This window comes from Falco punctatus (genome assembly GCF_963210335.1).
Source record: "Falco punctatus genome assembly, chromosome: 3".
In the NCBI taxonomy this organism is placed as follows: domain Eukaryota; kingdom Metazoa; phylum Chordata; class Aves; order Falconiformes; family Falconidae; genus Falco; species Falco punctatus.
Genome location: NC_137582.1, coordinates 112,810,853 through 112,823,737, shown reverse-complemented (window position 1 = coordinate 112,823,737; position 12,885 = coordinate 112,810,853). Strand labels below are relative to the sequence as shown.

General features: G+C 36.7%; 1 protein-coding gene across 11 annotated transcripts in view; it reads left to right on the top strand.

Annotated features, from left to right (window-relative positions):
- KIF1B (kinesin family member 1B) overlaps positions 1–12,885 on the top strand; it is a 96,485-nt gene that overhangs the window by 22,921 nt on the left and 60,679 nt on the right. For 7 of the 11 annotated variants that reach the window (XM_080380915.1, XM_080380910.1, XM_080380914.1 and 4 more), the window contains exons 4-13: positions 1,349–1,528; positions 3,610–3,675; positions 5,507–5,685; positions 6,383–6,494; positions 7,541–7,618; positions 7,862–7,927; positions 10,243–10,318; positions 10,621–10,699; positions 11,229–11,371; positions 12,519–12,560. In XM_080380915.1, the coding sequence (XP_080237041.1) occupies positions 1,349–1,528; positions 3,610–3,675; positions 5,507–5,685; positions 6,383–6,494; positions 7,541–7,618; positions 7,862–7,927; positions 10,243–10,318; positions 10,621–10,699; positions 11,229–11,371; positions 12,519–12,560 (1,021 nt within the window). The remainder of the gene's footprint in view (positions 1–1,348; positions 1,529–3,609; positions 3,676–5,506; positions 5,686–6,382; positions 6,495–7,540; positions 7,619–7,861; positions 7,928–10,242; positions 10,319–10,620; positions 10,700–11,228; positions 11,372–12,518; positions 12,561–12,885) is intronic. The other 4 variants (XM_080380906.1, XM_080380911.1, XM_080380909.1 and 1 more) reach the window with 1 other exon arrangement.

The following is a 12,885-nucleotide window of genomic DNA, read 5'->3' as shown; positions in this document are numbered from 1 at the left end:
CAATGAGGTTGTTTTCATGATGGAAAAACTTGGATTGTTATAGCTCTTTTACCGAATCTTCCAGAGCACCTGTGCAAGTAGATTACAGGATCAGTCAGAGGAACATTATGAACGTAATTCCTGAAAACTAGCAGGAAAGAAAGTGGTCTGATAAAACCTTGATCCCGACATTAGAATGTTAGCACAGCTATATCTGTCCTGATTTCAAGAGCAAGTAATGTTAAAATCTGGCGCTTCAGGAAGAGAGAGAGAATGATAGATCAAGAATAATGTAGTCACATAAAATGTAGTGACATACTCCTTACAAAATTAAGTTTCAGTAGCAAGTTATCTGTGCAATCTCTACTACATTGTGCAACTTAAAACATCTGCATAGATAATCGTTAGTATTATAACTTTTTCAAGTGTATTTACTAAGGACTTGCCTAAATGATCAAGAGAGGACATCAGAAAAAATAGCAATATACCCTGAATCCAGCTTTCTCTCAGCATTTTTGTATTCTGTACCATTCCTGGAGATGCATCTTGGATTGCCTCTCATGACTGGATGTTGGAGTCTGATTGGTACAGTGCCTGAGTACCTGAAATGCACTACCTAAAAAATGGAGAATTATTCATGAAGTTTTGTTTTGTACAAGTTGTGTATTTGCCTTGAGATCTGACAAGTGTATTCTTTTTGACATCAATAACTTGTAGTTATTTTTTTCCACTGCATGTGCAGCAGTGCCTCTTCTCAAAATGTAACAAACTTTTCAGTTGAGTGTTTGAAGGTGGTCACTTGCTTTATCCATATACAGATTTCTGTCATAGGGTGCATCTGCAGTAGAGTTTTGTTAAAAAAAAAAAAGCTACTTTAAAGCAATTTAGCCCAGTGATAAAATAATGTTATATTGCTAACCTTGTATTTAGCCATAGAAAAATGTTCTGATAGATTCCTTGACCAGTTCAGGTACTTGCTAATTTGAAATATGTATTGACATACTTAAAGATTTTGTAGTCACTGGAGGTTGTAAATCGAAACCTGGATTATTAGACAGTAGAATCAGCTGCAAGAAAAAATTGGTCATGTTAATGATTTGTTTACTCTTTTAATCTTAAAAATGGAAACAAAATAAATGTGAGCAACTTTGGTTTTCTTCCCCCTGCTACCCTTCAGACCCCTTGTCAAGACCAGCCACCGTGGGATTTCTGTAGCTTCCAGTCCTTTATTTGTTTGTATTGACTTCCTGAACTCTACTTTAGATTTTCTCCCCTTGACTCCCTCCTCCCAAACACCCTGAATGTCATTTGTTGGTGATCTTGAATGATAGGATAAGACTATATTTGTGCTGCTTTCATGTCTTTTCAGCCTGAAGATCCCTGCTTTGCATCTCAGAGCCGCGTGTACAATGATATTGGGAAGGAGATGTTACTGCATGCCTTTGAGGGCTACAATGTATGCATTTTTGCCTATGGACAAACTGGAGCTGGGAAATCCTACACAATGATGGGCAAGCAGGAGGAGAGCCAAGCAGGCATAATCCCCCAGGTAGAGCAGAACCCATTTGGGTTTTTTATAGCATGTTCAGGCACGTGCTTGTGGATATGCTTTTTTTATATTGCAATAATGGTTAACAAGAGAACCACAGCTTGCTTCTGAAGTGAAAGGATACTGGGGGGAAAAAGAGCATTTTTAGTAATTTTCCTCCTGTAACTTTTTTTAAATTGTACTGTACACTCTGTATATTTTTTTTTTGTACATCCAGTTTCTCCACTTCCCCAGCAAACTAGTAAATCAAGACGTCTTAGTCACTGGGTTTCTTGTCCCCTTCTCTGACTTTAGCTAGGATAGCACTTAAGCACTTTGTATTCAGTAGGAATTCAAAAGGTGGTATTACTGATGAATATGTCAGGAACTTTTTGTAGTGATAAGTTTCCCAAGGCTACAAACTGAATAATATATCTTTGTAAGAAATTAAGCTCATCAAAATAAAAAAATTGGGAAAAATAGGACAACTGAGCACAGCCCAGTGTTATTTCCTTCTCTGAAATTTCTTTTGACATTTGCCATGAAATTTGAAGAAGTTGAGATACCCACACAAGAAATTCTGGCTGGCAGAAGTTTGTCACCATGAATTTAGCATTCTGTAGCTGTTGGTTGTGTGGCACTTGTTCTAAGTGCAGGCCTTCCTCAGTGTGTAGGCACTGACAGTGGACCAAGTTTGTTGGAAGACAGTGTGTTCCTCCATTCTCAAAATAGAAATCTGAGGCAGGGTTTCAGTCTTAATAAAAAAATATGCTGAACAGCTTGAGTCCTCATTCTGCTGCAGGTCTGCAGTAGACATTGGCCCTGTGCCACAGGTATGAAATAGATGACATGGAGCGCTGTTCTCCGTTAATGGCATGGGCATATGTGCTGAAATAGGTTGCAAGTGTTCTGGTGATCAGCTTAAAATAATGTTGAAAGAACTAATGTGATGAAGGACAGAATTGTTATACCTAAGCATTTTGGTGTTATTACAGTAATACAAAGTAACGATGTAATAGGTGAAATGAACTGAAAATCTGTGACAACAGCTTTGTGCTAAATTTTTTTTGTTGTGATTGTGATACTTCTATTTGTTTTTTCTGAAACTTCAAATACATAAGAATTAAACATTCTCCTGACCCCTGCTCCCAATTGAATAATGCTCCTGTAATCTACTACAGTTTTAAAACAAAATCTTTTCCTTCCAGTTTCACTGGGAGGCCTGCCCATAAAGTACAAAATGAATTATCTGTTCAGGGAGATGTTGTTGAATCTGTTGTCTTTCTTGTCTCATACACAGAAGGTACAGCACAATCGTGTTCCAAGTAGTATAGGTTGTTGACATTAAATTCTTATGCATTGGCAAAGTTCCCTGTTTGCCAACCTAGTGTGATACTTTATGGTACTTAAACCATGTGTTGACTGAATACTTTAGAGTGTATACTTTCAAAATTGCTTATATTCTTCATTATCTGTTTATTTTTCATACAGTGGCTTATAGATATGTGTTCCAGAAACCTCTTTTTACAATTATTCCTCTCTGTACCCATGCTTTTCATTTTAATCTCCAAATGTATATTCATGGCTTGCCCACTGTTCATTTCTTCCTCTTTTATCATCTTAATTTTGGGTCTCTGTTACTTGTAGACAAGCACTATTGAGAGCAGTAGACCACTGGTAGTTTAAGTATCCTTCATACAAAAATACTGTTAACAAATTTTGAAATAATTTCTGCCTGCTGATTTGAATCTGGATTTTGGAACTTCAACAAACTGAATAAACAGGCTGTTGTTTTTATGAGGCTAGGACAGGATTAAAGATTTTCATAATTCCTTTCTAAAATTACTATTTCCAGTTTCAGTTAAGGGCTTTTTCTAATTTTATAGTACAGAATAATAAACCTAGAACGATTGTTCAGGTGGTCTATAAAACAAGGTTGAATGATGGTGATGTAGAATTTCCCAGTGAGGGTGTATGTGGTTGATGTAATGGGTTTTTTTTCTTCCCCTGCCCTCACTCTGAAGCCAGTTTAATGACATATTGTGGTACTTGTTATTACTCAGTAAAGACTAATTTCTGACTTGGCTTTAATCCCGTTCTAGCTATGCGAAGAACTGTTTGAGAAAATCAATGACAACAGCAATGAAGAAATGTCATATTCTGTAGAGGTGAGTATGGTGAAGGATCAAAGAATATCTGTGTTTGGACATCAAACTGAGCTTAGTTGCTGCGTTCTTGATGTTGCATTAAGATGCTGATTTTTGATTGTGTGGGGGGTTTCTTGTGTGTGGGTGTTGGGATTTTTTGGCGTTGTCTTTTCTCTTTTATATTTTAGCCAAATGTAATAAAACATTTCTGGGACAGTTTCCACCCCCCCACCCCCCCCCAACCTGTGTAGCAGTTCTGAAAGAAGTGATGGGCTGAAAAACCTGAAGATGAATTTGTAGATTAACTTTTTGACTGCTGGATGGAAAATTACATATTTCTTGCCAATTACAATAGTCATAATTTATACCTTGTTTCTCTACAGGAATTGTCTAGAATAGCTTAGTCATGGAGTCTTACCTGACATCTGTTAGTAAGGTTGCTTTACAGAAAAAAAATGTTTAAGTTGTGCATACATAAGAAATTTGTCAGTACTTAATTTTTCTTAATTATTATCCTTAGGTTGGTTTGTGTTTAGAAAGTCATTTTCATATGCTGTTGTACTGCACCGTTTCTTTTCCTGTCTTCCTGTTCTGCTCCAAAATAAAAATAAAAGCAGCCACTTTGCAGAAATGGTATTTCCTTTCTTCTACAGTAGAGTTGTCTACCATCTGTGTGCTCCCCCCCTCCCCAATCAGTTTTAATAGTCTCACATGCAAGTATGTTGCAGGCTTTGAAAGAAAGGAAGACCAAAAGTGGTGGAAGTCAAATGTGTTTGCTATTAATAAATGTGAACTCCTATTATTCCTGTTTTCTAAGTTACAGAACTGGAAAACTATTAGGCTTTGAATCAATCCTTTTAACACTTATTTGTATTTTATTAACATTTGATGACTTAATGCTTGAATACCATGGGAGTATCACATTTAGGATTGTGAGTGCGAATATTCTAACATTTTCATGGTATTTTTTCTATTTGGTACTTGTTTATGGTCCTGATTATGTCTCTAAGCATAGATTTGTGCATGTGAGAGAGAAATCATCTCTCCAAAAGAATGAGCATCTGACAAAAAAAGCAAAGAAGGGAGGCAGTTAGACAGAAGTAGTGATGGAAATGTATAAATAGTGTATTATGATCTGTTTTGGATGTAGAATTCATTTTTCTGCGTTGTACTTACACAAAAAGAGATCTTCAATCTCTAAATTTCTAAGGCTGTTGCTTACATCTGTAATCCACAGAATGAAAGTGAGTAACTTACTATCTGGACTGCTGCAGCTGCTGTTGGATCGGGATAAGCATAGTGCCATGACAAATCTAAGATTTATAATTTATTTCAAAGGGCCCAGATTTAAGATTAGTGTGCTTTGAATAATTGTACTGATGAGTCAGGAATACAGCAAGATGTGGATACAGCTCAGAATCAAAAGTTGATTCTGCATACAAAGAAATTAAACTTTTTTGCTTAAGTTTGCTTTGGAAGTTCATAAGAGATTCCTTGTAAGCAGACTCCTTTTACCACCTGTCTTCTTTGCCTCTTTAGAAAGATAGTTCTTCTGCTGTGTCATATTAAAGCTGTTAAGACGATTGTGAACTCATGTTTAATAATTAATTAAACACCAGTGTTTTTTGAAATGGTTGAGACACCTATACATGGATCCAAGGTCTGCAGCGTATGTGGGAGATCTGATGTGTGAGACTAGTGACTCCTTTTCCTTTCTGCCGTTGTGTCAAGCTGTTACATGAATGGAGATGCCCGCCTACAGCTTTCTTGTAGTGGACTGAGGGAGTTAGCACCAGTGGCACTCTAAAATGCTGCAAAGCACTAAATTGTCCATGCAAATTCCTGTTTTCAGGTGAGTTACATGGAGATTTACTGTGAGAGAGTCAGAGACTTGTTGAACCCGAAGAACAAAGGGAATTTGCGGGTGCGAGAACATCCTCTGCTTGGACCATATGTGGAAGATTTGTCCAAGTTAGCAGTCACATCGTATACAGACATTGCAGACCTCATGGATGCTGGGAACAAAGCCAGGTTAGTGATGGTAGTGTGTTACATATTTTTATCTCAGTTGGGATATATGGCATATAACAGCAAATTTAAAATACCTTTTGTAATGCTTTGGCGCTTTCTTAAAAACTCATTTCACATGAGGGATATTGTTGCACTATGCACTGTTCAATGCTATTAAAAGACTGAAATTAATTTGTGTGGTGAAATAGTGCTGCAAATCACTGTATAGATATTTAAAGCTTGTAGTGACTTGAGATGAAGTATGTGAATAATTCTGCTGGGTTTTGTTTCTGCCTTTGTGTACTGTATCATCACAGTCTCCTTATTCAAGTAGTTCAGGACTAAAGTTGGCATTCTAGCTTTAGGTTCTGGTTCATTAGTAGTCGTTTATGTGTCAGCTGTAGGCTTCATTTAACAACGTGTGGGAAAGATTGACATAAACGCTGCTCATGTTTTCTTGGGTGTAAGGTAGATTGAGTACACAGATTGAGAAAGCTCTGTTCAAACTGTGATGAAGGTGGGACTAATCCAGGAGTGAAAAATCAAGGGGTTTCTTAATGGTGTTTGGTATGGCTTGGTCTCGGTTGCAGGGCAGAGCATCAACTGTACAGTCTCTTGGTGTCATTCCTCTACAGCTGCATGCAGCCCTGCAGGTAGTTGTGCTTGCAGCAGAGAGGCTACTCTTTTCTAAACATGTCTGTATCTCTTCATGTTTTAGGACTGTGGCAGCTACCAACATGAATGAAACCAGCAGCCGCTCTCATGCTGTGTTTACAATTGTCTTTACTCAGAAGAAACATGACACAGAAACTGATCTTTCTACAGAGAAGGTATGTTACAGATAAGTGGCTTTCCAACTGTTTTTCATAAATCTTCCCTGTAATAACTTATTGGCAGTATGACAAGAAAATGAGAATTAAATGTTTTTTCTGGTGTTCTGTATAAGGGTGAATTGCTTTGTGCCTTGATGGAGCCCTTTTATTTTTCTATGGAATTTTGTTTGATTGTAGTCTAAAAAACAACTAAATGGGGAATATGTGCAGGAGGAGAATATGTAGATTTGAGGAAAATACAGCTGTAAGGACTAGGTTCTCTGGGGAAGGATGTATGAAATAAAATAAGTTAACCTTCCCCAGTCGTCTTCCCAGAACTTTCTGTGGTTTTGCTTGTCAGTGCAAAATGTTTGCCTTGTTAGTTCTTTCCTTTGGGCACAGGGATTGGGATGAGTGAGATTTAGGCACTTTCTGGAATTTTCATGTTAAAAGGAGGTACCCTGTTTAGTATGGAACAGTTTTCTGGGTTTTATTACTCTGCAATACAGGCTCTGCATGCAATAGTAGATGAAACACAGGTAATGTTCATGTTTCTGAACTGACTACTGTGGACAGATCTGAAAAAATTTGTGAAGATGCCTACCCACCAAATGATAAGACCCTCTAAAGTTACTGTTAATGGACACGCACTCTGTAGCTTTTGATATGCCAGTGCTTTATTGCTGGCGTTACTAGAGTCAGGATGAAACATGAGTTTTTCTCTTCCTTTGAGATTCTTGTGTGGTCTGTAGCAGTAACGATTTTTTTTTGGCTTCTGTTTTGGTCTGATCATATGAGATCTCACTCTGTCTTTTTGGGTAGAGCATAGTGCTACTTAAAACAGTGCATAATCCCAGACACGTCTTATCCATAAGGTAACAGTATCAAGCTAATTGCTTGTGAAAACGCTGTTTGACTGTAGTTTTAAGCACAGTACAGGGATTTTTTAAAATTTTTTTTTAGACAGTAGAATTCTTCTCATGCCATAGAATTCTTTGAAATTTTGTTCTTGCTCTCGTTCACCAAGAATTAGTTCTCATTGTTAACGTGCTTTTGCTCTACAGGTCAGCAAGATTAGCCTTGTGGATTTAGCTGGCAGTGAGCGAGCCGATTCAACTGGTGCCAAAGGAACCCGATTAAAGGTATTGGGCCATTGATGTAGGGTAAAGAAAGGGAAGTGGGTGTGCAAGCATCATGTGGAGCCTTTGCTTGAAAAATGATAGGAAAAGAAAGGATTGGTATTGTAAATATGGAAAAAATAATGGCATAACTGAAGGCGCTTTTTTTCCCATCTGATCATGGGTGTCACATTTGGCTCATTTAGTCTACAGAGGTTTGTTTGAACAATTTTAATTGCTATATAATATTGGATTATGTTTTCACAGGAAGGAGCAAATATAAACAAGTCTCTTACAACTCTGGGCAAAGTTATATCAGCATTGGCCGAAGTGGTAAGTACAGCATTTACTTCCTTATAACAACCTTTCCATAGCTAGTAAAACTGAGACAGTAAAAACCACGGAGTACAGCAGAATCTTTCACTGTTCTTGGCCTAGCATTCTTAGCCAAATTAGCTGTGTGTATTTTGATAAATGAATAGTGCTGATAGTATTCTGTCAATGGCATGCAGCCTGGTAGAAACTTCATGTGTCATTAGACTGAAGCATTGGTTTATTTAGCTGTGAAGAAGCCATGCAAAAGAAGCCTGCATTTGTGTAGAAGATGCGTTCAGGTAGCAAGCTTTTAGTTCTGCAGAGCAGTAATTTTTTTATCTGAAAGAATAACTTTAGAAAGCTAACTGCAGTTCTGTTGTTACAAAATTTTAGAAGTACCCATGTAATAATTTGATTATCACTGGCTTTTTTTGCAATGGCAAGACTTAGGTGTTGAGTTGAGTGAGCATATGTTGATCCAAACATAATATTGTAGGTTTAGAAAAGTACTTTGTCTTTTACTTTTTACACTCAACTACTATTTAAAAAAAAACAAGTAAATTATTACTGCTCCTTTTAAAAAGTGAGTTAAATGAGTTTTCAACAGCTTGGATAGGTTGAATATACTTACATGCTTTTTAGGGTTTTTTTCCCATGAAAACTGTTCTTATTTATTGGGCTCCTCAAGAAAAGAAAATGCTGTCCAAGTTAAGATGGAATTTATATATAAAGCTCTGTTAAGAAGCTCATTTTTTATCTCCGTCCTCTTTCTTTAATGCTTTCAACTTAGGATAACTGCACTAACAAGGTATGGTCTGAGTAGTAGGGGATGGTGTCTTTTTTTTTTTGCTTGAGCGTAAGATTTTATTCTCTTCATTTTGGAATCAAAGAACAGGGACCTTTTATGTCAGATCTTTGAGAAGTTCCTGTGACTATAAATTAGTCTTGAAGCCTTAGAATTACCAGTACTAAAATCTTTAAAATGTTATAAGTTTGGGGATAAATGAATGAAAAGTACACATTTAGGTGTGTATTTAGGAATATTCTTTAATTACATTCCTGCTTCTGCTTTGGTGACTTACATGAGGAATATTTACTTTTAGTATGGATAACTTTGTCTCTGCTTTCGTGTTTCTGCTCTCCATGCTTTTTTCTTTACCTCATATGATGGATTTAATAGTCAATTCTAGCTTTCAGCTTTAATATCTGGTGCTTACCTGCCCTTAGTAATTTTTCTCATCTATTGTAAGGTTGCTTACCTTTGGCAAGGGGCAATAGAACTGTTCCAAGACCAATGCTCACATTTTAAGCACCTTTTGAGTGTTAAGAAGAGTTTCACACAAATTATAATTAGGCCTTTTATTGCAAAGCCATGTATTGAATGTTGTGTGGAATTAAGCTTTTGACATCTCTCAAAGCAACATGTTTGCCTCCTATTTGTGTAAGTAAATGAATGACCAAAGATTCACGTTCTGTTACAGAGCTTTAGAAATTAATTGTTTCTTTTAGACCAAATAAGCCAGACAAAGCCTTTGTAATGAAATTTGGAGGGAAGTCTACCAAAGGTGCTCAGAAGGCCATCTTCTCTTTTGTGGAAGTTCCTCATTGATCACTACTGATTTTGCGATGAAGTACTTAAATACTTGGACACACATCTTGTGGCCTTGTGCTTCAGTTTGAGTAGTCTCTGTAATATTTTTGTCCTTTTTTTAAAAGAAAAAAACCAAAACAACCCAAAATAAAACCCCAAAACAAACCCCTAAACCACCTCCTTTCTACTCATACTTCTAATTTCAGTGTGAAAGTACTTTCATCTCTTCCATCCTCAGATTTCCTAATAACTGCTTACAGAAGCCCAGGAAGATTGGGTAGTTGTCCTTTTACGTGTGTACCTGTATCTCTGTAGCTGTGCAATCTCCTGTAATAGACCTTTGACTGCTCTAAAAAGCCATAAATTTTCTAACAAAGGAAAAGTGAATCTTCCTTTGAATGAGTAAGGTTTACTTCTTAAATTCACTTGCAATGGTGTTAAAACACAGAATTTAAATGTCAGGAAGATATTCTTCATACTCAGAATACACTTTCTGGACATAGTGTGTCAAGGGAATTCTCTGGACTGCTTATCATCATCTGTTTAGATAGCTGAATATTTTGCATGTTACCTAATATCAAACTCAGTAACCACTTGTACAACCAAGGGCCACCTCTCTGTTTAGATAGCTTCTGTGCATGCTTGTCATGGTTCTTTTAGTACCTATACTATGATTTTTATGTTTTAAGTATTAATTTTCCATTTGGTGTCTGTTTCTTAGTAGTGTGTTCTTTCTTTGTAGAGTAAAAAAAAGAAGAAGACAGACTTTATACCATACAGGGATTCTGTACTAACATGGCTTCTTCGAGAAAATCTAGGTATGGCTGACTTGCCTATGCCAGTATGGAAAGAAATTATCACTAAATTCTCTGACTGCTTTTGACTCTCTTAAATTTGTATCAAATGTTAAGTTAAATAATTTTAATAGTCAAATCTGAGTCAAATAGTTCCATCTTTTGTTAAAGTTACAACTTTCTTTCCTATGATTTTTTGAATATTTCTCAGTAAGGTAGAATATAGTTGAATTCTATAATTTTGTGAAAATGCTGATATTTAGTAAGTAGTTAGAGCCTAGACTGTGCATTCTAGTTCCGTCTAAAATCTTGCCTGTTTGTTATAGGTGGTAACTCCAGAACTGCAATGGTTGCTGCTTTGAGTCCAGCAGACATAAACTATGATGAAACTTTGAGCACTTTAAGGTACTGTCTATTTATCTGAGATGGGTATGGATAGCTGTTAGCTCTAATGGCTGTATTCTATCCTTCAAACCTTTGGGTTTTCATACTCTGAGAAAATCTGTGGGGAAGACGACTCTGTGCTGGCAAGAACTCGATTATTTTGAAAGAGGAAAACCAATCTATTATATATGAATAGGGAGCTAGTGATTTATTGCTGATTCTAAACTTGAAAAATCAAACTAATCTTCTTGTGTTCCTATGTTTTTTCTAGTGTGGTCCCTAAGCCGAGCATGTTAGCTAAGCTGAGGTTTCAAAGCACTGAATAAAGAAAAAATGTTGTCTGTTGTACATACTGTTAATCCATATTGAATAGGACTTGTCTTTTTAGCAGCAATACCCTGTATTAAATATGAATTAAAATGCATAATTGACTGTAATCCAGAATTCTCTTCTGATGTACACTTGCAAGCTAAACATCTCCTATATTGCTGTGTTCCATATAAGCACTTACATGTTCGTTGTAACGTTTCAATGTTTTGTCTGTTTCCAGATATGCTGATCGTGCAAAACAGATTAAATGCAATGCTGTTATCAATGAAGATCCCAATGCCAAGCTGGTGCGTGAACTGAAGGAGGAGGTGACAAGGCTTAAGGATCTCCTGCGTGCTCAAGGGCTGGGAGATATTATTGACAGTAAGTGGATTAAACAGACTATCATCTTGAGGTTGGTGTCTTTTATAGAGGAGGGAGAGCTGGGCCTGTGAGCGAAAGCGGTTAAAAACATGGAAGTTAAATGTAGGTGCTGATATTAAATTTTGAACATGGTTTTAAAAATAGTAGCCTCTTTCGTCTTTAAACAATGCATCCTTAGGATTGTCTGTAGACTTGACAGACCACCTTCAAACTCTCAAGGGAAGACGTGGGGATTGAGTTTCCTGTTACTGTAGAAATGATTTTGTGTAATAGAACTTACACATTCAGGAGTTGCCCTGCTGAGTTATGGAGGACTTTTTGTCTAGCTGCCAATAAAAGGACAGTTGAGGTATAGAAGCTTAATTTCATACTGAGAAAGAAAGCATCTTTTCTTCCTCCTTAAGGGGTTAAGGTTATTTGTTGATACCTGGCTTCAGTGCTGTCCTCGCTCAGAAAGAAAACAACGGCTAATTCCTGTTAGAAAATGTCCTGAGTGACAAACCATTTGTCACTTCAAAATAACTAGCCATGAAACAGCTGCCTGTGAATAAATAATGAATTCTTTTGGGGCGAGATTTTGAGTTAGGTTGGCAGAGCAGTATTGTACCGATTTGCTTTGCCAGCAACCTCTTAAAGCAGCAGAACACACTTGTGCCTGATTACTTTGTCCTCATTCTAAATAAAGCAAATAAACTAAAATTTTAGCTGGTACTTTCTTCTATAATATAAACAGTGATTTAATTCCTAGTGAAGCAAATGCCTATAAAACCAGAGTGTATTCCAGTGAATTAAAAGATTCTTGGACTTAGAAACTGGTGCAACTTTTTTTTTTTTGATTTGTTAGAACTTATTTGCCTGTGAAGCAGAAGTTCTGACTTAGTCACAGACAATTTAAAATGTGTAATATGTATTTACCTTTTTATTTACTTGTTTTCAAGAGAATGGGGCCAGAAGGCAATGAAATACAAGTGTTTTTATGCTTGGTACAATCTGTTTTTTGGTTCTAAATCAAAACTGAAAAAATTGTGTTACTGAAAATTGTGCTTTTGTTTCTTTAAACATCAAGTAGTTTTCTCTTCCCTTCCTATGTCACTAGTGAACCTTCAATTTTGATCCTTCTTGTATTTTCCCTCCTGCTTCCTTTCAGTTGATCCAATGGGAGATGAATACTCTGGAAGTGGAGGCAAATGTGTGTATTGTGTGGTTCTCTTGTTTAACCTGCTTTCTCTGGGTCAGCTTTTAACTGAGCTTTGCATGCCAGCATTTCTCACAGGGAAATCCCAGACAGAACACTCACTGTGGAATGCAGTGCAGTTTCATGGAAACTAGCTTAACCACGGTTCCTTAGACTGAGTTGGCAGTCAAAAAAAAGTGCAAAGTTTAAAATGCAACATACGTTCATTCTTCCTTTCTGGCGGAATATAGAAGGGATAGTGGAAGTTCTTTAGTCTGTTTTCATGACAGCCAGCCATTTAGAGTTGAACTAGAAAATCTTGTTCTTGAACCTTTCTCAA